Genomic DNA, 24,538 nt, shown 5'->3' with positions numbered 1-24,538 from the left:
GGATAGGTCAGGTTTACCACTCCAATTTTAATTCTAAAGCTAGAGGGGTTGCTATTTTAATTAATAAAATAATTCCGTTATTGCTGATAAAAATGGTCAATATCTTATAGTTGCAGGTACATTAATGCAAACAAAGGTGTTGTTAGTAAATGTCTATGCACCTAACTTTGATGCTGAATTTGATGAAACATTTTTTTGACTCCTTAGACAAAATGATTAGCTCTTTTATTTGGGGTGCGAAGCCCCCGAGGACCCGTAAATCATGACTCCCAACGATGTAAATTCAGTGGTGGTCTCGCTTTACCGAACTTTCAATTCTACTACTGGGCTACTCGCATTCATAAAATACGTTGTTGGTTTGATTTTCCTTTTTCCAGAACCAGGGGCCACAGTCTTAGAATAAAGGGGAGGTCATTTAAGACTGAGGTGAGAAGAAACTTTTTCATCCAGAGAGTTGTGAATTTATGGAATTCCCTGCCACAGAGGGCAGTGGAGGCCTAGTCACTGGATGGATTTAAGAGAGAGTTAGAGCTCTAGGGGTTAGTGGATATGGGGAGAAGGCAGGCACGGGTTATTGATAGGGGACGATCAGCCATGATCACATGAATGGCGCGGTGCTGGTTCGAAGGGCCGAATGGCCTCCTCCTGCACCTATTTTCTATGTTTCTATTTAGCTCCGTGCGAACTGGAAGCCTGCTCTTGCCCTCTTTCATCCTCTATATCTGCTCTTATATATTCCTCTCTTCCAACCAAGATTTAATTGTTTATCAAAAATCCTGTTGTGCTTAATACTTTAAAGATTTGGTATCAATTCAGGAAACATTTCAAATTTGTAGCTGCATCTCCTTTAGGTCCATTATGTAACAATCACCTGTTTCCTCCCTCACATTTGGATTCTGTTTTTTCAGTATGGCATAACAGGTATGCAATGTTTTCTTGATCTGTTTTCAGATGGTATTTTTAACAGCTTTACCAATTTATATCATCATTGTATGGATTGCCAGCAAATCATTTTTTTAGGTACTTCCAAGTTAGACACTTTGTTTCTAAATGTTTTTCTACTATTCCCTCTTCACCTCCACGACAAATATGGGATAGTTTGATTACTTTCAAGACACAACAAAGAGGGATTGTTTCAGAGATGTATAACCGCATTCTGGATCTTTGCGATCAGTCCAACTCTAAATCAAGGGCTGCTTGGGAGGAAGAGCTGGGACTTCAACTTACCGAGGAGTGGTGGGATAATGTTGTGGGTGGGCCATGTACTGTTACGTCTTGCACTCATTCAGTTTAAGGTTATACATAGGGTCCATTTTTCTAAATCAAGACTGTCTGGGATTTATCCAGAGGTGAAGGATAAATGTGATAGATGTTCGGGCCCACACTGTCATCTGAGCCGTATGTTTTTCCTTTGTCCACGATTATATAAAGTTTGGTCCGGCTACTTTAATATAATGTCTACCGTAATGGGAATACCTCTACAGCCATGTCCATTGATTGCCATTTTTGGGGCCCCAGATGAGTCGGGTCGATTAAACTCTATGCAAAAATAAATTATTAATTTTACATCTTTAATAGCCAGACACTGCCTACTCCTACAGTGGAAATCCCCTACCCCACCCTCTGTGTCACAGTGGCTCAAAGTTCTAATGTTTTTTCTTAAACTTGAGCAAATTAAATATACATTGAGGGGATGTACTGATTTTTTTTCTCTCCCACAAATGGCAACCTTTTTTATCGTACTTTACAGACTTGCAGCTTCTGCCAGACTAAGGGCTGGTTTGTTATGTGTAGGTGCACTCTTTTATAATACTTTTATAAAAATTATTTCTATTTATTTTATGTTTCTGATATTTATTTTTCTTTTGTGTATTATTTGAGTGTTTCTTATTAACATGTCTTTTTTCATTTTTGTGTTGATTTATTTTAAATGAAAAATAAAAATAAAAAATAATTTAAAAAAACAACTTTTTGTTATACTAATAAAGCTGCGTGATTTATACCTGTATTAATGTATTTCATCCATCATTTAAATCACATTTATTATTTGTTTTAAGTTTCTAGAAGTCCATGGTGCGCGCGTGACATTGGAGGGGTATAATTAATGGATCAGAGGTGTATTGTTGAATTATTATGATGTGACCTCTGTTGGTCTGGTAAAAGCCAAAATCTGGCAAGGCTCTGGACCAAGGGTGCCTGAAAATCGGTGGTGTATCTGTATTTCTGTTACAAAGGAAAGGAATATTGCAAGGAATATTTTTTTATTATGTTGCCAATCTATTAATGAAAAAATGGAAAGGCTTAGTTCTGATTTAATGTGGTGAATATTTCACCAAAAACTATGTAGGAAGTGATGTACATTTTTTCCCCTTGTGCATGTTTCTTATTGTTCAATTATTTAAGGGAATTATAATGAATCGCATTTTATTTTCCAGCAAAGGAAGAGTGGAACACTAGGATCACTAAACTAAGGAGGATGGTTGAGGAACTCTTCAGCAAGAAATATGGTACGTATTCTTAACACTTACGTTTTTTTTAGTTGAATTTTCTTCTCTTTGATCTACTATCATAAAATTGAATGATATTCATCGTTGAATGAGAATCATGATCTTCTACAAACATTTTATTGATCTCATACAAACACAAATTCAAGTCATTCATACTGGGGCAAGTTGGAATAAAAGCAATCTGGTATTCTCTCCTCATCTATGTTGTTAACAATGTCTGGATGTCGATTCTTCATTGCAGCCAGAGATAATGTAAATATCCCTCCTCATATTTGTTGAACCACTGATTAAATGTAAACAAAGCTCAAAACTTTGAGTGCCGAACACAAAGTTCTCAGTGTCAACAGGGAGATGAACAGAGTTGGTATTTTAGGTCAAAGACCTTTCTTCAAAACTGGAAAAGTGCGAGCACCAGTTCTGGGGTTGGTGTATCTAGAGAATGGATGAGTGTCTTTGATAGCGTTCAGGTGATACTCACCAAAGTAACAATTCATTAAAAAAAATTAAAATAAACAGTTGAAAAAATATGCTGCAGAGATGAATTGAAACAAAGGTACAGTCAGCTGTTGGGGGTAGGAAGTGGAAAGGGTTTCACATGAACTTATTAGACTTGAAGTCCCGCGGTTGTAATCTGAAACAATACTTGTGTTTGTAAATACGGTCTTCAGTAATGTTGCAAGAAGTGAAACTTCAGCAAATAATCTTGACATTTTGCATGCACGACTGGCATACCAATCATAATAGATTTTACACCAACAAAGGTATGTATTTCAATTCTGATGTTGATTTCAGCTGAAGCCATGGGACAGACACAAGCAATGGTTGTTCCTTATCGGAGATTTGAATCCCACCCTAAAGACCTCTATGTGGAAGGTTTACCTGACAACATTCCATTTAGAAGTCCATCTTGGTATGGAATTCCAAGGCTAGAGAAGATCCTGCAAGCAAGTAATCACGTTAAGTTTATTATTAAAAGGTTGGTTTGTTGTTTTACTTTTTGTTGGTGCATTTTTAACGTACAACTTTAAAAGCCTACACTGCGGTTGCTGGAAATATGAGAAAAGCTGAAAATGCATAGTTTGCTGAGAAACAAGTCAATGGTTCTGTTTGCTAATCTTTCAGTTGAAAAAGAATTGTTTAAAAAATAAAAAATACATTTCTTTAAAAATTCTAGCAAGTAGTGCAGATCAAATCAGACCTACTCAAAGGTAATGCAAGGTCGGAATTTTTTCATGTTAACGCGCAGTGATGGCAATCGGTGTAGTAGTATGCTCCTCTTGTATGATGTGGGAGGTCAGGGACATGTCTAGTGTCCCAGCAGTTCTCGGATTGCAAGGCTTGGTGGAGGATGCAGGAGGCAGAGGGTGTTTGAGATGGTGTGGTCACACTATGGGTGCAGACTGATAGATGGGCGATAGCCAGTACAGGAAGATAGGTAGTGCAAGATTTCCCTGTCAATAAGTATACTGCTTTCAACACCTAGGCCTTTATTTATTTATCTCCATTATTTCTTTCTAGGCCTGGTGATTTATAGTTTTAGGCAACTTAAAGTATCCTTGTTTATCATTTCTCAGACTTCACATTTTTCCTCAATGTCAATATCTTCATCAACCCCCCTTTTCTATAAAAACAGATGCAAAGCATTAGTTCAAAATTCCTTTGGTCCCACTTCCTCTGCCAGAGTAGGTAAAACCTTCACAATCACTATCAAATGTCCCCGTCAAGATATTGGTTCTCTCCCCCCCCCCCCCCCCCCCCCCCCCCCCCCCCCAAGTTCAGGTGCAACTCTTCACTCTTGTACATGTCACATCTGACCCAGAAGCGATCCTCACGCTTGAAAATCTCTAATACTACCATTCTGCACTGTTAGTGTGGAGACTAAAGATGCTGTTATGATTAGAGACTCCATAGGTAGAGGGGTTGATAGGGTTCAGTGACCGGGAAGAAGACTCCAGGGTGGTATGTTGATTTCCCCGTGCTAGGGTCAATGTATCTGGAAAATTGTAGAAATCTTTCAAGGGAACATTAAATTCACAAGTACAAATGTTTGTTTCAAAGTTCACCCCCTGGTGTCAAGAAAACTAATTGGATTGTTAGCAGTGTTGGCTAGATACTTCCTTTTGCTTAAGAAGGAACTACAGATGCTGGAAAATCGAAGGTAGACAAAAATGTTGGAGAAACTCAGCGGGTGAGGCAACATCTAGGAGCGAAGGAAATAGGCGATGTTTCGGGTCAAGACCCTTCAGACTGATGTGGGGTGGGGGGGGGCGGGAAGAAGAAAGGAAGAAGAGGAAACTGGGCTGTGGGAGAGCTGGGAAGGAGTGGGGAAAGAAGGAGAAAGCAGGAATCACCTGAAATTGGAGAAGTCGATGCTCATACCCCTGGGGTGTAAACTACCCAAGCAAAATATGAGGTGCTGCTCTTCCAATTTACGGTGGGCCTCACTCTGGCCATGGAGGAGGCCCAGGACAGAAATGTCGGAATCTGAATGGGAGTAGAAGTGCTGAGCCACCGGGAGATCAGGTTGGTTATTGCGAACCGAGCGGAGGTGTTGGGCGAAGCGATCGACAAGCCCAAGCCTGGTCTCACCGATGTAGAGCAGCTGACACCTAGTGCAGCGAATGCAATAGATGAGGTTGGCGGAGGTGCAGGTGAACCTCTGCCGTACCTGGAAATACTGCTTGGGTCCTTGGATGGATTCAAGGGGGGAGGTAAAGCGACAAGTGTAGCAGTTGAAAGGGAAAGTGCCAGGAGAGAGGGAGGTTACCTTCTTTCCCCTCTTCTTTCCAGCTCTCCCACAGCCCACTGTCTCTGCCTCTTCCTTTCTTCTTCCCGCCCCCCACCCCCACATCAGTCTGAAGAAGGGTCTCGATTCTGAAATGTTGCCTATTTCCTTTGCTCCATAGATTGTAATTGTAAATCTTTATTGTCATTTCCTGAGTATTCGCATACTCAGAGGAAACAAAAAAACGTTTCTCAACCAGTGTCCATTCAGTTTTCGTTACAAAAGAAATAGCAATTAAAATTAAAATACATGTCATGAACAATTTAACCCTCTAATAAGCATTCAAAACATTGAAAGTTTCCTTTCCGACACAAAGCGGCACAAAGTGGCTCTGCTTTTTTAAGTGTGGGCCACCTGTTTGTGCGCGATACTTGGCATTTCTAAGTTCATTTACTGGTCTTGATAGCCTGTGGGCCAAGAAGCTGAGATCATCCTGCTGGTTTTGCAGCTGATGCTCCTGTACCTCTTCCCAGATGGGAGGATGGTGAAAAAGTCATGCGATGGGTGGTAAGGGTCTTTGATGATGGAGATGGCTCTGTTGATGCATCTCTTCTTGTGCTCAAGATGCTGCCTCACCCGCTGAGCCTTCCTTCCTTTTGCTGTTAACTTGATTAGTTAGAAATGTCTTTACATTGTTGATGATTGCATCAAGTCTTTATGAATACAAAAGTTGTTTTTGAGGAGCTTTCAAGTGACAGATAGCATAGAAAACCTTGATGCAAATACCCTTTTAGTTGATTGTGAAAGTTCCAGATATAACTTTAAGCAAAAAAAAGTTATATGTGAAAGTTTCCTTTCCCTTTATCCAAAGCTGTGACCCTATCATGAACTTTTTTAACATCAAACAACCTGATGTGCTTCAAGCCTGTTTCAACCCCTCAACCTACTGGTAATGAAACATAAGATCCCAATATACAGAGATCAAATTCAACCGTATAAACCAAGTCTATCCAGTGGTTATAAATGTGGTACAGTCCTTGTTGGGTGATTAATCAGCAATTTGTAAGTTACACGCATAACAATATTTGTGATGATATTAAAATCCTCTTTATGGATTATTGGGACCAGCAAGGGAAAAATGGACAAAAGCTTAGATGCAAGGCAGATAGTCACATCGTAATGTAAAAAGTATGAACAGGAAAGATATAGGACCTGTTCATCTGGTCAGCCTGTGATAATGAGCCAGTAGCAGACAGATTCTCATAAAGAGAAAGAGCGACTTACAGGGTTCAGTATTGTCTGAAAAGATGCAATATGCCAAGACAGAAAAGGCATAGTTCCTCAAACTTGCATTTAGCCCTGTAACAGTACACGAGTCTGCTATTATAAAGGTCAGAATTTGCTTCATGGTGTGAAGCAAACGTGGCAGCAGATTTTTTTCGGACTGGAGACCTGTATTTTGGGGATTGTTACTGGGCGCAATGTTGTTTGTTATCTATGTCGGGGGGTCTCCAAACTATGGCCCGCGGGGCACATCCAGACCGCCACAAGATTTTATCCGGCCCGCAGCAAGATCAGTGCAGGACGGAGCGTGTGTCAGTTAGGCGTTGTAATGTCTGCTGTAAGACCCTGTTGAGTCTAGCACAATGAATGCACGTCCGACATCTTGTAAGAACAGTTTATTTCAACAACCAACAGAAACTTCTAGAAGATCACTTGTCAACAGTCACGAGGCCCAGGCAAACCTGGCAGCTTCTACTCCTGGCCTCAAGAGGGCACTGGCATTTGCACATTGATGACGAGTACAAATGTTGCAAGGTGGCACTAGCATTTACATCACAGGCATTGAGCTGATTCGAGTCGGGGAGCACGTTGGCCCGGAGCTGCTCTTAGTGTAGAGCCGAGACATCACAGGGCCGCCGTGAAGAAGGGTGCAATGGGAGGGGGGGGCTTTGTTCGGCAGGGGCGGGCGGCGGTGTTTGGCGGAGCGTTATAACGCGATCGTTCTTCGCCTCTTCCTCCAGCCCCGACTCCAGGTATCGGCAGTCGGACATACCTGACACGTTATTGATGGAGATTTCATAAAAGTGTGCTTGAGTTCATTAAATTTATGAAACTGACATTTCTTTATTTTTTTCCTACAACTCACAAAAATGTGCCAAATATATAATGTGGCCCTCGTGCTGAAAAGTTTGGAGGCCCCTGATCTATGTCAATGCTTTGGATGAGAATGTACAATGTGGTATGCAGATATACAAAAGTAGATGGTATCATAGCCAATGAAGCTAGTTATCAAGAATTGCAGCAGGATCTTGATCAACTGGGCAAGTGTGCTCAGGAACTGCTTATGGAGTTTAATTCAGATAAGTGTAAGATGTTGCATTTGGGAAGCCAATCCTGGGCAGGACCTTCACAGTAAATGGTAGGGCCTTGGTATGTTGTAGAGCAGATATATTTGCAAGTTTATAGTTCCCTGAAAGTGGGTAGGGTGGTGGAGATGGCTTTTGACATATTCTTCATCTGTCGGGGAACTGAATATTGAAGTTGGGATAGACACAAAAAGCTGGAGTAACTGCGGGACAGGCAGCATATCTGGAGAGAAGGAACGGGGGGACGTTTCGGGGCGAGACGTGCAATCTAATGGGGAATCAAAAGTACCTAAGTTGTAATTATTAATTGTTTCAGGAAAAGAAGATTGGAATATTAGAATTACAAAACTCAGAAAACAGGTTGAGGAGATTTTCAATACAAAATTTGGTAAGTTTTTTAATTTTAAAGCAAACATAAAATAAATATTGGAACACTTCAATTTGTTATGAGAATGTACCTAACTCTAATACTACTGTTGCATGCAGCTGAAGCTCTGAATCTTCCACAACCAGTGAAGGTGCCATATCCTTTATTTGAGTCCAATCCACAGCACCTCTATGTTGAAGGATTACCAGATGGAATTCCTTTCAGAAGCCCTACATGGTTTGGAATACCTAGACTGGAAAGAATTATTCGAGGCAGTGCAAAGGTTAAATTTATTGTGAAGAAGTAAGTTCTGAATTTAAAATTTTAGTCCTTGTGTTTCTTTTAAATTGGCATTAGCTTTTGTCCAATTAAAGTTCTAAAATATGGCATGAGGCATTGAATGCAATTACTTGTTGTAAAGTGTTCTTCACAGCTATTACTGACACTTATTTCAATGGTTTTCCGCCAGGCCAGACCTAGTAGAGCCGTACATTCCCGATGGGTTGAAACAAGGGAATAGCACTGATGGTAAGGATCTGAATGTTTTCAACCCATGTTCAAAATGGTGATGTTGTGTAAGTGTTAAAAGCTATATTTGTTAGTGAGGAATTTGTATTTGAATTTTCAACCTGAAATTTGGATCAACACTCTGCGACATTGCTCATTGTTTATGCGATCTCTGCCACATTTCGCCCTTGCCATAGTTGGCCATTCTAGTTCTTGTCTGCGACAGCAAACTGAGAATTTGTTATTATAAGGGAAAATGTCAATTATCAAGGAAAGGTATGATGATCTCATTGTTAGAGAACTGAAGAAATTCTGGCACATTTTGTTGGATATCACTCGGGGCTGTGGAGTCGATACCGAAAACACCCGACTCGGACTCCTTGATTTCTTATGTATCCAACTGACTGATTTCTTGTGTCTCTGACTGTAACCTTGACCCCTGGGTATAATAATACTAAATCTGCAATGATGGCATTACACAAGATGGCATTTCATAAGAACTACATGAATCATTAGGCTACCTTTTAAACCCACGTCCTTAAAGTTTTGAATATAATGGTTGTAGCTATGCTCTTGTGTCTTTTTCATTGTTTATTCTTGAAAAAAAACATAATTCATTATGATAAAAGAAGCAAAAAAATACACATTGGACTATGACAAAATTAAAATTCCATTGAATTAAATAAAAATTATAAAACGCATTACCCCAAATATTTATTAAACCAAGGCCACAGGTATGAGCTAAATTATGACCAAATTTTTTTCAAGTGCAATAGAAATTAAAACTAAATGCATACGTAGTTAAGTTTGACACTAAAGTACATATCTAAAATTTATTAATAACTTGTCCTTGGGAACAGAATTGCTTCTGCTAGATCCTATTTCATTGAATTGAAGTCCTTAATTCAATTAAGGACTATTTTCAGTGCGGAGAATAATCTCTCCACGCTGACCTGAGTGGGTGGTATGATTGTTAAAAATCATAGCTGCAAATTTTACTATTTCTGGATAAGCAGGGATGACTTCTTGTACTGTAAGTTTACATGAGCGATCATATTTCTCTACTACTTTTAAATCACCAAGAAAATCTTGCTTAAATTCCATTCATTTCACATCAAAAGGCTGCCTTCGCACGTTTAAACGGGAACACTGCTCTCGACTGTTCAATTTTACCTAAATACTAGACCAAATGCGGATCCGTTGGGCCCGATTCCGTCAAGGCAAAATTCCACCAAACTGCGCCAGCCACTGCATTGGGAAGTAGATTAAAATGATGATGTGAAAATCGGAAAAGGCAACCCTAAATAGCCCAGGCTGGTTTTCGAAATACTTTTCATTTTGATTAGAATTGTAGCTAAAAAAAGTCGTTTTTTTAATCTCCAATGGTTTGCAATAAAGTTTGATTAAACCAGACTTAGCATTATTTTAAACTTTTTTTGTTCCAATTATGTGTTTACAAAGGCATTTCAGTTATGTGCTCCTGAACACTAAATTCTGACTTCATTACAAAGTTATGTTTCTTAGATTGCTAATTGTGACTGTTAACTTCTGGAAAATGTGGAAAATAAAACTGGACATTCTGTATTGGAATTCACTTTTTTTAAATCTAATTAAAGTAGAAAAACTCTTATCTAATGCATATTCCTTCATCTTCTGTGCCATATTCCTTCATACCAGGCTCACTGCGCACGAGCGGGGAGATGTTCACGTGCTGGGAGACACTCAGTTATTCAATTATAGGGCCCACTGCGCACGCGCGGGGTTCAAATTCTGTACGCGCGGATACCGGGCCCACTGCGGACGCAAGGGGTTCAAAATCCACACTTGCAAATATCGGGCCCACTGCGCATGTGTGGGGAGACAACGTCACTGCCGAGTCACCAGCACCATTTTCAATTGTGATGTGGCTGACTGGCCTCCCCCAACTGCGCAAGTGGAAGCGTGGCTGCCAGGTTTATTAACGGTCCCCCTCCCCCCAATGCAATATTCCCCCAGTATACACGACGCTGGATGTTAAAATGGCGATCCTGGCCCGGCAATCCTGCCCCAACTGTGCCTGACGGGTCCCCGTTATGACGTCAGAGATCGCCGTTGTGACGCGAGTCAAAATTATGATTTCAAGGTGTCAGTGGGGCAACTGCGTAGGCGCGGCTGACGATCTCAAAATAGCGTCGGGCCCAGCAACCCCCAACTGCACACGCTCGGATTGTGGGCCCGCAACCCACCCCCAACTGCGCAGGTGCGGATCCGGCGTCCATCTTACCGTTGTCTCGAATTGTGATTCCATTACGACGTTGAACATGGCTGACGTCCAGGGTAAGTTGAAAAATAGTTTTGTAAAGTTTAAAATGTGAATAACTTGTAAAATATAACATAAATCTGAAGAAAACTTGGCTAATGCAAATCGCAGGACAATGGTGAGTAAGGTGAATCAAAAATTGCAGCACTATCGTGACCATTTTCGCGGAGTTTCCGGAACACGCAAAAATACAAACAAGCAAGATGAGAGTTTTAGTAATATTTAACTGACTATCTACCTATCTATATGTTACTAAAACTCTTGTCCGTCTGTCTGCGATTCATGCCCTTCGTGTGTAGGGCGTGCACAGCCTAAAGTTGTAAGACAACTTGTTCTGTTTGATCTTCTGTTTGTGCATGCCAGGTTGATTGCATTCGTCGAAACAGGGTGGACCATGTGAAGGTTGCATCTCCCTCCCCATTCATGCCCTGAGTTACGCCAAAATGGTACATGATAGCGCTAAAATGTTTGGGCCAGCTTACTCACAATTGTCTTATGGTGTGTTTTTTTATCAAGTTTCGTACAGATTGATGTTATATTTTACAAGTTATTAACATTCTAAAATTACATTTATACATTTATGAGAAAAATGTCTTCCCTGTGCTTACAGCTATGAGGTCACAATGGGATTGTAACTGCTCGCAACAATGTTGTTATCACAGTACTTGTTAGCTAGCAATGCAATTGGATTTTTTTTTAAAGTTTAAAATGAGGGAGGGTGAATCGGGCAAAATGAGCAGCCCCTGTGCAATTGGGGGCTATGGGTGAGTGGTGGAATATTGCGTTGGGGGAATGGGTTGCATTGGGGAAAAGGGGTGAGTGTTGCGGGGAACGGGTTGTGTTGGGGAACCAGACCTCCCGTGGGGCTATGGGTGAGTGGTGGAATATTGTGTTGAGGAACGGGTTGCGTTGGGGGACCAGGCCTCCTGTCTGACAGGGATCCAACAGGTCCCACTTGGTCTAGCATCTTCTTTCTATAACTAAAACTCTCATCATTTGTTTGTTTGTACCTATATTTGCGCAAAAATGGTTCACGATAGCGCTGCAATATTTACCTCACCTTACTCACCATTGTCCTGTGCTGTAAATGAAACAAATTTTGTTCAGATCGATGGTATAGTTTAAAAGTTTTTAACGTTAAAAAAAAAACTTAAAACAGCGCCCACACACACAGTTGGAGGAGAGTTCCCATGCGCGTCTTTACTGGCATCGCAAAGGGCACCCAACGGGCCCTCAGCCGCCGCGCCTGCGCAGTTGGGGCCTTTCCAGAATTATTATTGCAACTTTTTTTTTTTTTTCCACAATGGCGGAACAACAGCGGCATTTTACTGCTACTCCAGGCCCGCAGGGATCCGTCGCCTAGGTGCTGGGGCTTATGTATCTTTCCAGTCAACTTTGGCCAGCTCCTCCCTCATGGCCCCATAGTCCCCTTTATTCAACTGTAACACTGACACCTCCGATCTACCCTTCTCCCTCTCCAATTGTAGATTAAACCTGACCATATTATGGTCACTACCTCCTAATGGCTCATTAATCTCAAGTTCCTTTATCAAATCCGGTTCATTACATAACATTAAATCCAGAATTGGCATCTCTCTGGTAGGCTCCAATACAAGATTTGCTCTAAGAATCCATCATGAAGGCACACTACAAAGTCCCTTTCTTGGGATCCAGTACCAACCTGATTTTCCCAGTCTACCTGCATGTTAAAATCTCCCATAACAAACACAGCATTACCTTTGCTACATGCCAATATTAACCCCTGATTCAACTTGCACCCTATGTCCAGGCTACTGTTTGGGGGCCAGTAGATAAGTCCCATTAGGGTCTTTTACCCGTACAATTCCTTAGTTCTATCCATACTGACTCCACATCTCCTGTTTCAATGTCACCCCTTGCAAGGGACTGAATTTCATTCCTCACCAACAGAGCTACCCCACCCCCTCTGCCCACCTGTCTGTCGTTTTGATAGGAGGTATACCTTTGAATATTCAGTTCCCAGCCCTGGCCCTCTTGCAGCCATGCCTCTGTAATTCCCACAACATCATACTTGCCAATTTCTAACTAAGCCACAAGCTCGTCCACTTTATTTCTTATACTTCGCGCCTTCATATACAACACTTTGACCTCCGTATTTGACATCCCCCCTCGCACCGCTCGCAATTGGCTCTGACCGTACTCTCTTATCCCTTCTAGAACTTTCCTTCCCACAGGGGGAAAACAGTTTTAAACTGAGGAATTTGATTTGTAAATTGGTAAATTAGGCAATTTATCAGTCAATATAAACGAGGCTGCTCTAAGGCAGCGGCAGTGAGGAGGCGGCCTTGTGAGAATAGTGTGAGTCTTTGGCTCGAGCGTCTTCGGCGAGGATGCTGAGGAGAGGAGGCTACGCAAAAAGCTGGAGGACGGGACACGGTGAACACATGACGGGTAAGATGAGGCAGTGTGATGCTTGCAGGATGTGGGAGGCCAGGGACACGGATGGAGCCTCTCGCTGCTACAGCTGTGGCAAGTGCGTCCAGCTTCAGCTCCTGAAGGACCGTGTTGGGGGCACTGAAGAAGCAGCTAGATGACCTCAGGCCATCCGGGAAAACGAGAGTTTCCTGAACAGGACCAACAGTGAGGTTGTCACGCCGAGGATACGGGAAGAACGAAGGTGTGTCACTGAGAGAAAGGGTGGTAACCGTGGAGTGCAAGAGACCCAGGTGGCTGTGCCTAATGAAAAGAGATACATCCTCTTGGGAACTGTCAAGGGAGACGATGTTTCCATTCCGAGCGGCAGGCACATCGGTGGCTCCAATCCTAGAGACGGGACTCGACCGGTGAGACCAACGTCGGGCAGAGCCATAGTGGTGGGTGACTCCATTGTCCGAGGAGCAGACAGGAGATTCTGTGGCGGCAGACGAGACGCGAGGATGGTCTGTTGCCTCCCTGGTGCCAGGGTTCAGAATGTCACCAGCCAAATTCGGAACATCCTCAAGCGAGAAAGTGAACAGCCGGCAGCAGTTGGGCACGTAGGCACAAACGACATCGGGATGAAGAGGAAGGAGGTTCTCCAACATGAGTGCAGAGAGTTTGGAAGAAGACTGAAAGGGAGGACTTCTAGGGTGGTTACCTCTGGATTGCTTTCAGTACCTCGATCTAGTGAGGACAGGAACAGGGAGATGCCCACGGGTTTCAGCCAATTAGCACTTCAATTAGCAATTTGAGCTGGAATCCTACGTTCGGGAACGGCTCGAGTTGGAGGACCACACCTCCTTTGGGGGCTACGGGTAGGGAACGGGTGTGTTGGGAAGCTGCGGGAGCAACGGGTGTGCACTTGGTCTAGTATATACTAAAATTCATCTTGTACGTCAAGTCGTCAACTTTATTTGTCACATATGTACAGTGAAATGAAAGTGAATTAACTGTGTATATGTGGGGGGGGCGGGGGGGAAACTTTTAAAATCTCTTCCCTGCCCGGGAGACCTGACCTTTTCCCTGTCGGGTCTCCGTTGTCGTTGGGGCCTAGCACCGTGGAGCGGCCTCCAACCAAAACGACCTGGGGGCTCCAGTCGTGGAACTGCGGATTTACCATCGTGGGGCTGGCCGGCCTTGGCGCGTGGGGAGCGGTGGGGGCTCGCTGCTGCGGCCAGACTCCGGAGCTCAGAGGCTCCAGGTGCAGGCCTGTGGACTGTGATATCGGGAGCTCGCGAGTCCTGGTGTGAGACCGCTTTTCGGAGCTCCTGCAACGCAACTTCTCCAGCCCGTGTCGCGGGGTTGGAACGACCTGGGAGCAGGGCCGTACATCGCCCGGCGCGGCTTTAATGGCTTCGGGACATTCCAACGCCCGCCGGGGGCTCCAACTTTGAGACATTTAGACTGGAGCGGGGCCATACATCGCCCGGCGCGGCCTAAAATGGCCGTGGGACTTACCATCGCCCACCTGGGGTTTCATCATCGGGAGAGAAATGGTGCAGGGAAGAGAAAAGACTGCCTTCCATTACAGTGAGGAGGAGATTCACTGTGATGGATGTTTGTGTGAATTGGATTGTTTGTGTGTCTTGTAGGAATTGTTTTGTTTGTATGGCTGTAGAAACGGAGTTTCGTTTGAGCCTCACTGAGGTTCAAATGACATGGAATAAATAATTGAATTGAATTGAAGTGGCAATGCCTGTGGGATTGTGCAAAACAACAGAACAGAACCAGTATTTACATTTTTTTTTTAAAAACACAACAGTAAATTAATCCCTGGTGAGATTAGAGTTTACAGTCCTGATGGCCTGTGGGAAGAAAAACTTTGTCTCATTCTCTGATATCCCAGCGTGACAGCTGAGCCGTTTGGCTGACCGTAGAAGTTGGGTCTAGTACATAACTAAAACTCTGATCTTGTGCTCTTCCGGTTTGCGTGGTTTTTCTACTTGCGCAAAAATGGTACACGATAGCGCTATGATTTTTTGACACCTTACTCACCATTCTCCTGTGCTGCAAGTGCAACATGTTTTGTTCCGATCAATAATATATTTTAAAAGTTCTTAAGGTTTAAAAATCTTAACAATCGCGGATGTGCAGATTGGTCTTATCTCTTCTATCAGTCAGAGACACGCAGATTGATCTCTGCTGTCAGTCAACGCCACGCCCTTCCTGCACCGCGGCCTCACCCGCCTCACTCACAAGCTTCTCTCTCCACTCCTCACAGTAACTTGTCTACCGTCTCCCCCACCACTGGCGGCGGCTGTGGGGTGGAGAGAGTTCAGTGTAGGCCCTGGATCTGTCTCTCTCCCTCACTCACCCCTCTCCCTCGCCCGCCCTCTGCTACAATGGCGGTCCTGTCTACCCGTCCCTCTGGGTGAAAGGCTGCGACAGTCCGTCTCCGCCACCGCTGCGGTAACACCCTCACGGTCCACCAGCTTGTCGAAACTCGTGGAACCCACTGTGAGGAGCACCGACTCCATCTCCCCGCCCGGCCCGGCGGCAGCAACGAGCAGGCAGGCAGGTAGGCAGGGCGAGGACGGGCCGAGCTGCAACAGCGGGCAGTCCGACAGGACGGGGATGGACCGAGCGGTGGCTGAGTTTGAGTCACACACACACTCACTCGCACACACGTCAAGTCAACGGGATCTAAACCACAGCTAGCAATGAATGACCTGTGGAGGAAGGAACTGCAGATGCTGCTTTTCATGGAGGGAGGGAGTGGCTGAGGGGCGGGAGATGGGAAAGATCCTGGGGAGGTGAGGGGGGAGTGTGGAATAGAGGGAGAGGAGGGCAGTAGGGATAGTGGGAGGGATAGGGAGGGGAGAGGAGTAATGGAGGGACGGAGGGAGTGACTGATGGGGGAAAGGAGCGGGAAGGGAGGAGGAGAGGGGAACAAAGTGGGAGGGTGAAGAGGATGGGAGGGAGTGCTGGGGGGTGAGGGAATGAGCTGCACCTACGCAGTTGGGTGTGGTGGGATATTGCGTTGGGGGAATGGGTTGTGTTGGGGGAAACGGGTGAGGGGTGCAATATTGCGTTGGGGGAGCAGATCCAATGGGTCTATACTTGGTCTATTTCGTCTAAAATATCCATTCCCCCTTTCTGTATCAGAAAAATTATGGAACTCTTCTCAGTTCTGATGAAAGTTTGTCAGTCTGAAACGTTAATTGTTTCTTTGTTGACTGATGCTTTCTGTATGTCTGGCTTTTTTAAATGTTTATTTCAGATTTCCAGCGTTTTGCAGTATTTTGGTCGTGTATTAATAGTTGTCTGGAGCAATGCAATGAATGAAATTTTGAAATCATGTGTTGTGGACTCATTTTATTCAAATTAGATTTAGACTGTCCAAACTCATTTAACTTAGGGACCCCACCCACCAACAGAGGGAGGAGACGTGTATCCAGTACATCTGAGCCAAATTTGACTCGACCTGTCAAAGGTGAAAGGATCGTGTTCCTAAAATACTTTATTCAATCTGTACTTGAAATAGTTTCATGTAGTATTCTTTTTCTTTTGATTAGATCATTAGTAAATTGTCCTCGGTGCATCCCTGATGTTTTATTCCACCCCTTTTTTTTTTCACTGTGCGCATTCTATTTGTAATGCACTTAATGCATGTAAAATAATTATGAATTATACTGCATTTAGAGATAAAAAGAGACTATTGCAGTAGTAAACATCGTATTTCCCGGCAATGAAGACGCACCTGCGTCGAAGAAGCACCCCCATTTTGAGTTGCTAAAATTTGAAAAAAGGCTGGCGGGACAGGATCAAGGGTTTGGTTTAGTCCTGTGGGATCGGCAAACTTTTTTTGCATATGGGGCCAGGACGCATGTTTGTAAGCGGATGACGGGCCACATCTATCACCATAGTTAATAAATGGAGGTAATAATACATACTAAGGTAATTAGTAATAATTAGTACATACTAATAATACATAAATTAGTAATAATCCACACTAATTTCACGTTTTTCAATTGGGTTTCTGCTGTTTCCAGATCGCCTGCATATCCCAGGACTGTCTGCAGTTCCCAGATATCTCGTGTCCCCGGGATTGGCTGCAGTTCCCAGATCCCTCGCATCCCTGGGAGTAGCTGTAGTTCCCAGATCGCCTGCGAGCCCCGGTACTGGCTGTAGCGCCCAGGATGCCTGCGAGAACCAGGACTAGTTGCAGTTCCCAGGTTTCCTGCCTCGGGACTGGCTGCAGTTCCCAGGTCACATGCGAGCCCTGGGACTAGATGCAGTTCCCCGGTCGTCTACGAGCCCCGGGACTAGCTGCATTTCCCAGGTTGCCTACGAGCCCCGGGACTAGCTGCATTTCCCAGGTTGCCTGTGAGCCCCAGGACTAGCTGCAGTTCCCAAGTCGCCTGCGAGATCCAGGACTAGTTGCAATTCCCAGGTCGCTGGGGCGCCCCGGGTCTAGCTGCAGTTATGCTGTCTGGTCCCGGCGGCCGCTCGCAGCCACCTGAGCTACTGAGTGAGTTGCTGGCATGATCCCCGACCCCCCCCAACGTCCCCGCCCCCCCCGTAACTTTACCCCTGGCAGCCCAGACGTGCTGGCCCGGGCCCCCCCCCCCCCCACCCAGCGGTGCTGTCCTTTTACAGCCGCTGTGCTGAGGGATAGCCAAATCTTCGCTTTCTTGGCTAGCAATCTAACCTTCGGCCTCCAAGACGCAGGTAAATGTTCAGGCCTTATTTTAGGGTTTAAAAAAAATAGCGTCTTCATTGCCGGGAAATTCGGTACTTGCAAATATATTCTGGAGTTTTCTAATACACTGGTTTGCATTTATTAGACTCAATTGGTTCTCTACCAGAGAAGACAGCACAAGCATTGACTCCAAGCAGCCCAGAGATAGAAGTTACAATAGAAGGTACTTTTCTGTTTGTATGGTATGGAACTTTCTGTCTGGTTCCATCAAGCATCAATGATCAGTCATGGGAAAGTACAAATGTTGATTAAAAAATAATTCCGTTGCATAGTGTGGTCTTTGGAAAAAAAAATAGGTTAATTGCAATAAAGATTGTCCCTTTACACCAGCTTGTCCTGCAGTATGATGATCTGCATACAATTTTCTAGAATCCCTATTTATAAGCTCCTTGATATACAATTAATGATTTGTATGGTACAATGTATTGACATTCTTGTATTAGCCAATTTGTTCTGTATAATAGTTTTAAAATGCACCTGGTATTGCTAGCGAAGGCCTCAAAAAGTATTAATTTTTGGAACATCGGACTGACAGAAATCAGCCACGCTCTTGCATCCACGACTTCTGGTGTACAAAAGTCCATAATTGCCCCTCTAATTTTACAGTTAAATGCAGTAGCCATCTGTTAAGATTGTGTGCCTTCTGCGACTGAAGATTTTACGGCTCTTTTACACGCGCGTACAGTGTTTGCTATTCTCCATGAGGTATGCCTGATGCCTCTAATTTGTGCTTATCTTCCTTGGGATGTACTATGTAGAGGTCTCTATAGTTAGGTCTGTGCAAGATAACATGTACTTTCTATGGAGATCGGAAGAGTTAACTTGGAAATTAACCAAGAGTACACTTGGAAATTCAGTATCTGAGTAAAGAATCAATTGTGGGTCCTTTTAGTTTGGAATTTTTAAGGGTCAGTTTCTAGCATTGATTGGCCTTTTTTCCCCATTCTGGTATGAGTCTTAGTTGGTTAACTGCATGATTAGGTTCTAGCAATAGTCTTGTGCATAGGTTTTGCAATACTAGATACTTGTCCAATGGTAGGGTATCCGATACGTTTGTTTTAAAATAGCATATGTGTAAAGTGATTTACTGTTCTGTAAAATTTTAAGAATTATTTGTTTGATACATGCAAATTGAAATTCAAAATCGTGCAATTTTAACTGCAGCTTCTGATGAAACTCCGCCAGTCAAGTCAGTTGGAAATAATACTCAAGCAAATGGTTCAAATGTTGCCTCAAATGCTGCCTCAAATGCCATGTTTAAACCAAGAGGCAGGGAGTTTTCATTTGGTAAGAAAATTATGATTGAATACATTAGAATATGTAATAACAAACTAATAAGAACCTTCTAAAAATGTTTAATCGTGGGTTTTGTTTTTGGTGAAATAGTTCTTAAAACAATCTAACACAATGGCTTAGACATTGTACATGATCTGCCTGGTCTGCCTTAAGGTTTTGACAGGAGATGTGTGTTATTTGAACTACTGCAGTGTGAGTAGTTCCTTCTATCTCCGTAGAAGTGACATATCACAAAATATAAAAATTTGCAACGCTGTCCTTTAAATTGTTACATCTGTAATGTTCAGTGGTAGAAACAAATCCTAACTATCCATTCATTACTGCGTATGTGCTTCCACCACTAAACTGCAAGTGTTATTATTAATATCAGACCTCTTGATAATGTTGTGGTTGGACTGCCGGTCGAATCAATTTAATTTGATTTGATTCACTGATAGATACCAAATATGAAACCAGCTGAACATGTGGTGAAACAGGAAACATTTCTATTAATTGTTTGAAAATAATCCACCTTTAAGGGAATTTAAGGGAATGGACGCCTTACATTATGACTTATGTTGTGGCTTTAAAACTTAGAATGCCCAGTGAGTGTTGCAGATGAGGCATCTTGATGGTGCAAAGCGGATACCATCACCCCCTGCTCAACTGACCTGGAAATAGTAATTGTTATATTTTACTCATTGAGATACCTTGGCATTATTCTTGACTGCACCTTATCTTGCAACACCTCTCAAACATCAGGGTTAAGGTAAGAGTTAATCTCAGCAAATTGGCAGATATCCGCCTGGTACAGCATACAATGTACTGCATGATGCTGGAACTCGCTTGTATGGAATATATATCTGAGAAACCATGAGAATAGTCTCCAGAGCATTAAGCCCGAACAAGGCTCAAGTAGCTTTGTGGGCTAACCCACATTGAACCACCGGGTAACATCCACAAATACATCACAGTAACTGTCAATGAAGCACCCGGAAATAGTAAATTATTTTAACATCTGAAATTCTGCATTTCTGCTTGTACCAATTCCAATAATTGCCAATCAATCATCTGCCGCAAATTGATGGAAGTTGTCATTAACAGCGATGTCAAATGCACCTATGGAACAAAAAAAACATACAGAATCTAGAAATTTGAAATGAAGAACAGAAAATATTGGAAACACCAAGTCAGTCTGGATCTGTGGAAACACTGACCAAAGAGTTGCATTCCAGAGTTGACGTGACTGCCTTTAACAAGACACCCTGGTCAAAGGGCATCGTAAATTCCAGTGGTTGAAATGGAACCTCACAAAGGAAAATGGTTGTGTTGGAGGTCAATCATCACAGCCCCAGGTTGTTACTGCAGGAATTCCTCAGGACTGTGTCCTTGTTCAACCATGTTCCACTACTTCATAAGGTCAAAAGTGGGAATAATCCCTTACTGCACAATGATGAATTCCAGCTGCAACCCCATAGCAGATGAAATAGCTCATATGTAGACATAGTGAGAAATAGGCAAGATTTTGGCATAGAATTATGCCACAGATATTGACCATCTCCAACAAGATAGCATTTAACCACCGGTCCTTGGCATTCTAAGTATTAACTTGTTGAGTCTCACCCCATCATCAATGTACTGGAGAAGGGTCACCATTGACCAGTCATCCAGATGGACCAGTCGAAAGCAAAGCAGCCTGTCATGGCATTCCATCAGCCACCCTAAACATTCATTCCACAGTGGTTACAGTATGTACAGTCTACAACATGTACTTCAGTTAATTGCCTAGGCTAGTGACAGCACTTCTCAAAGTTGTGGTCTGACCAAGAATGCAAAGGCGGCAGGTACATATTTAGGTTCCTACCTCTAATTTGCTTGTCATCCTGACTTGGAAATATGTCACTGGTTTCTCATCATTGCCTGATCTAAATTATGAAACTCTATCCAGTGGTATTGTTCATCAGAAGAATTGTAGTGGTTCAAGAATGTGATAGACTGCTGCTTCCTGACAGACAGGAAACAGCATGTGAGGCTGGGAAAGCACATCTGGGACCCGCAAACCCTCAGCATAGGAGCACCGCAAGGCTGCGTACTCTCCCCTCTCCTCTACTCTCTCTACACCAATGATTGCACCTCCATTGACTCCTGTCAAGCTTCTCAAGTTTGTGGACGACACAACACTAATTGGACTGATCCAGGACGGGGAGGAATTTGCCTACAGCCAAGACGTGACACACCTGGCGTCCTGGTGCCATCGCAACAATCTGGAGCTCAATGCTCTTAAGACAGTGGAATTGATTGTGGACTTTAGGAGAGCTCCCCCTCCCCTCACCCCATTCACCATCAGCAACACCACAGTCACATCTGGGGAGTCTTTTAAATTCCTTGAAACCATCATCTCCAAGGACCTTAAATAGGGGGCCACCATCGACTCCACAATCAAAAAGGCACAACAGAGGATGTACTTCCTTCGGTGACTGACGAAGCACAATCTTCCACAGGCAATGATGGTCCAATTCTATACGGCCATCGTAGATTCTGTCCTCACCTTCGCCATCATGATCTAGTTTGGCTCAGCCACCAAGCACGACATCCGGAGGCTGCAGCGACATAAAATGCTCGAGTAACTCAGCAGGACAGGCAGCATCTCCGGAGAGAAGGAATGGGTGATGTTTCAGGTCAAGACCCTTCAGATCATATGAGATATGTCTGTGCCTGGATTCTTTCTCCTTCCAACTGGAGTTTTGATTTTCCCAGCTGGAGGTTTTTTTTTGTTTGTTTTTTTGGAGTTATTGTGTTTTCTTGTCTTGGTCAAATTACAAATTACTTTATGCTGCCACATCCAGCGGTCTCTTTTTGGAAAAGGTTAGGCTCCAAAATGAAAGGGTGCTACAGAGAAGCCAATTATTATAGGGAAAATGCTCGATCACCAGAAGAACCGAGTTTCTTCTGGCACTGGGCCAATCCTGGCTTCCTTATCTATCCTGTTACTGGTCCTATTTTTAAGGCCAATACATTTAGGATTATAGCAAGCAATTATCCCATCTAATACATTTACCACATTGTACTTCAAAGATGAATAGTGCCATGTAGTCTATTAGGATGCTTCTTAAATTATTATAGGCAATAAAACCCTCATTACGTTGCAAATTAAATTACCAAACAGATAAAAAAAGTAGCAGTCTCATTTCGGGCACCTGGGCTAACTGCGATCTATTGAATAAACGACACCACTATCTGAAATCGGTGGTGTAAAACTAAAACCTGAAACTAATATCTACGAAATTTTGAAGTTTTAATATCTTCACTTAAATCATAATCTATTGAGTGTGTTGGGGGGGGGGGGGGGGGGGGGGGGGGGGGGGGGGTTTGCAGCTGTCTAGAGAGGTAACGGTGACAAATTTTGTATTGTTTAAAAGATAACTTGTACTGGGATATCTTTTGTCTCAAATCCCTGACAGTGGAGGGGAACAATCCAATCCCGAAACAAAGACTGAATAAAACCAGCACATAATAATAATAATCTTTATTGTCATTGTACAAGACAACGCCATTTTGTTGGAGCAGTCCTCCAGCTGCATAGGAATATGAGTATAAAAATACGTTTAAAAAATAACTATTAAAAAAATTAGACTATAAACATATAGGAGTATGGGCGGTTGTATGAGAGAGAGGGGGAGAATCAGTGTGGGAGGGGGATAGAGTTCAGTAGTGTCTCAGCTCTATGGTAGAAGCTGTTTTTTTAGTCTTGTCGTGCGGGCGCTCAGTGTCCTGTATCGTCTTCCTGAGGGCAGGGGGGTGAAGAGGCAGTGTCCAGGGTGTGTGCTGTCTCTAATGATGCCCTTGACCCTCCGGATGCAGCGGGTCCGGTAGATGTCCTCCAGTCTGGGGAGCTGGGTGCCAGTGATCCTCTCAGCAGTCTTAATGACGCGTTGGAGAGCTTTCCTGTTCTCTGCGGTACATTAATAACATGCATTAATAATTACATATTAGTTATATAGGAACTGGCTAGAGGGCAGTGTACAGGGCTAATTCAATGATGGGCATTGAAAGACACCTAACATCTAATTTGCATGTGGAATTCAGAGTTCCTATTTATTCATTGGAATTCTGTGGAAATGTGAATGTGAAGGTCTAATGTTTATGTTGTTTTCATTTATAGAACAGTGGAATGCCAAAATTACTGAGCTGAAACAACAAGTGGAGACGCTTTTCAATGTAAAATGTAGTAAGTAATCATTTTACTGAATGGAAATCGCAAACTTTAGAAAATAAAGACAAAATTCAGGCATGATATTCTTCGGATTTAAATCGGAATTCCGATATTTTTCTTTTCCTAATAATGAATCAGATTTTTCAATTAGGTTTTGTGCCCGATTTTGACACCGTTTAGTTGGCAAGATTGTAAAGTAAAAGGGTGAGGGAAGGAGAATCAGTGGAGGTACCAGTCTGGCGGTGGGCAACCTTGTGATTCATGATGGAAGTCAGCAAGGTCAGCCAATAGCAGGAGGGGGGGGGGGGGAACACAACAACGCTCTTTGGCTGCTGCTGAGATCAGCCCAGCGGCGCAGTGCGAGCTGTGACGGTGCCCGTTTGTCAGAGGGAACCAGAGCGAGTGAGACGCGGGGCCGCGAAAGGGAGCGTGGGTTCGGGGTGACCGGGACGCCCGGCCAACTGAGATGGGAGTGATGGCTACAGGGCATTGATCCCATCCCCCTCCTCTCTTGTGGGGAAAATAAATAAATTAACACAACAGTGTTTTGTGTTTCCCATATGGAGCTGCAACAGGAAAGGGAATGGTAAACTACCAGCAGAAAGCTTAGGAATTACTTTCAATTTATTGAAAATGCAGGAGCCCCCTGAACCCCCTAGCCGGCCTCCAGGAACCCCGGCCAATACTTCCTACTTTTTTTTGGAGGTGCCTGCATAATTACAGCAATTAAAGTTGCAATAATATTTAAACATTTAACCTTTATGAAAATAAGCGAGTTCTGCATTCCAACAACGTATGCCCAGCACATAGGGCAATCGCGATACGCCGCTATGCTGCTGCATGGGTACAGGCCTGCGTTTCGTCCGTGGTCAGGGTCGAGCCCGGGTCTCCGGTGCTGCAGGTGCTGTTGAGCTGCTGCTGGGCCATCCCCGTTCCCTGGCGGGCCAGGGCCGTCAGCTGCGCTTCTCGCCTTGTCCAGTGGATGTCGGTTGGCCCCCTCGGTGCCAGCGGGGGCTGAGCGCCGGTCAACTGTGGGGATGCACAAGGGGTGCTGCGGTAGCTCGGCGGGTCAGGCAACATCTCTGGAGAAAGGTCTCAACCCGAAATGTCACCCATT

The 24,538-nt window shown here is 43.7% G+C and overlaps 1 protein-coding gene across 1 annotated transcript in view; it reads left to right on the top strand.

Annotated features, from left to right (window-relative positions):
* LOC129710462 (general transcription factor II-I-like) overlaps nucleotides 1-24,538 on the top strand; it is a 121,994-nt gene that overhangs the window by 75,973 nt on the left and 21,483 nt on the right. Inside the window, exons 17-26 of the mRNA XM_055657418.1 lie at nucleotides 2,436-2,507; nucleotides 3,300-3,523; nucleotides 3,682-3,715; nucleotides 7,918-7,989; nucleotides 8,088-8,271; nucleotides 8,438-8,496; nucleotides 16,590-16,664; nucleotides 18,019-18,096; nucleotides 19,098-19,220; nucleotides 23,371-23,436. Of these exons, the coding sequence (XP_055513393.1) occupies nucleotides 2,436-2,507; nucleotides 3,300-3,523; nucleotides 3,682-3,715; nucleotides 7,918-7,989; nucleotides 8,088-8,271; nucleotides 8,438-8,496; nucleotides 16,590-16,664; nucleotides 18,019-18,096; nucleotides 19,098-19,220; nucleotides 23,371-23,436 (987 nt within the window). The remainder of the gene's footprint in view (nucleotides 1-2,435; nucleotides 2,508-3,299; nucleotides 3,524-3,681; nucleotides 3,716-7,917; nucleotides 7,990-8,087; nucleotides 8,272-8,437; nucleotides 8,497-16,589; nucleotides 16,665-18,018; nucleotides 18,097-19,097; nucleotides 19,221-23,370; nucleotides 23,437-24,538) is intronic.

This window comes from Leucoraja erinacea, chromosome 28, assembly GCF_028641065.1.
Source record: "Leucoraja erinacea ecotype New England chromosome 28, Leri_hhj_1, whole genome shotgun sequence".
Classification (NCBI taxonomy): Eukaryota; Metazoa; Chordata; class Chondrichthyes; order Rajiformes; family Rajidae; genus Leucoraja; species Leucoraja erinaceus.
Note: the sequence above shows the minus strand (reverse complement) of the source record. Positions and strands in the feature narration are given on the sequence as shown.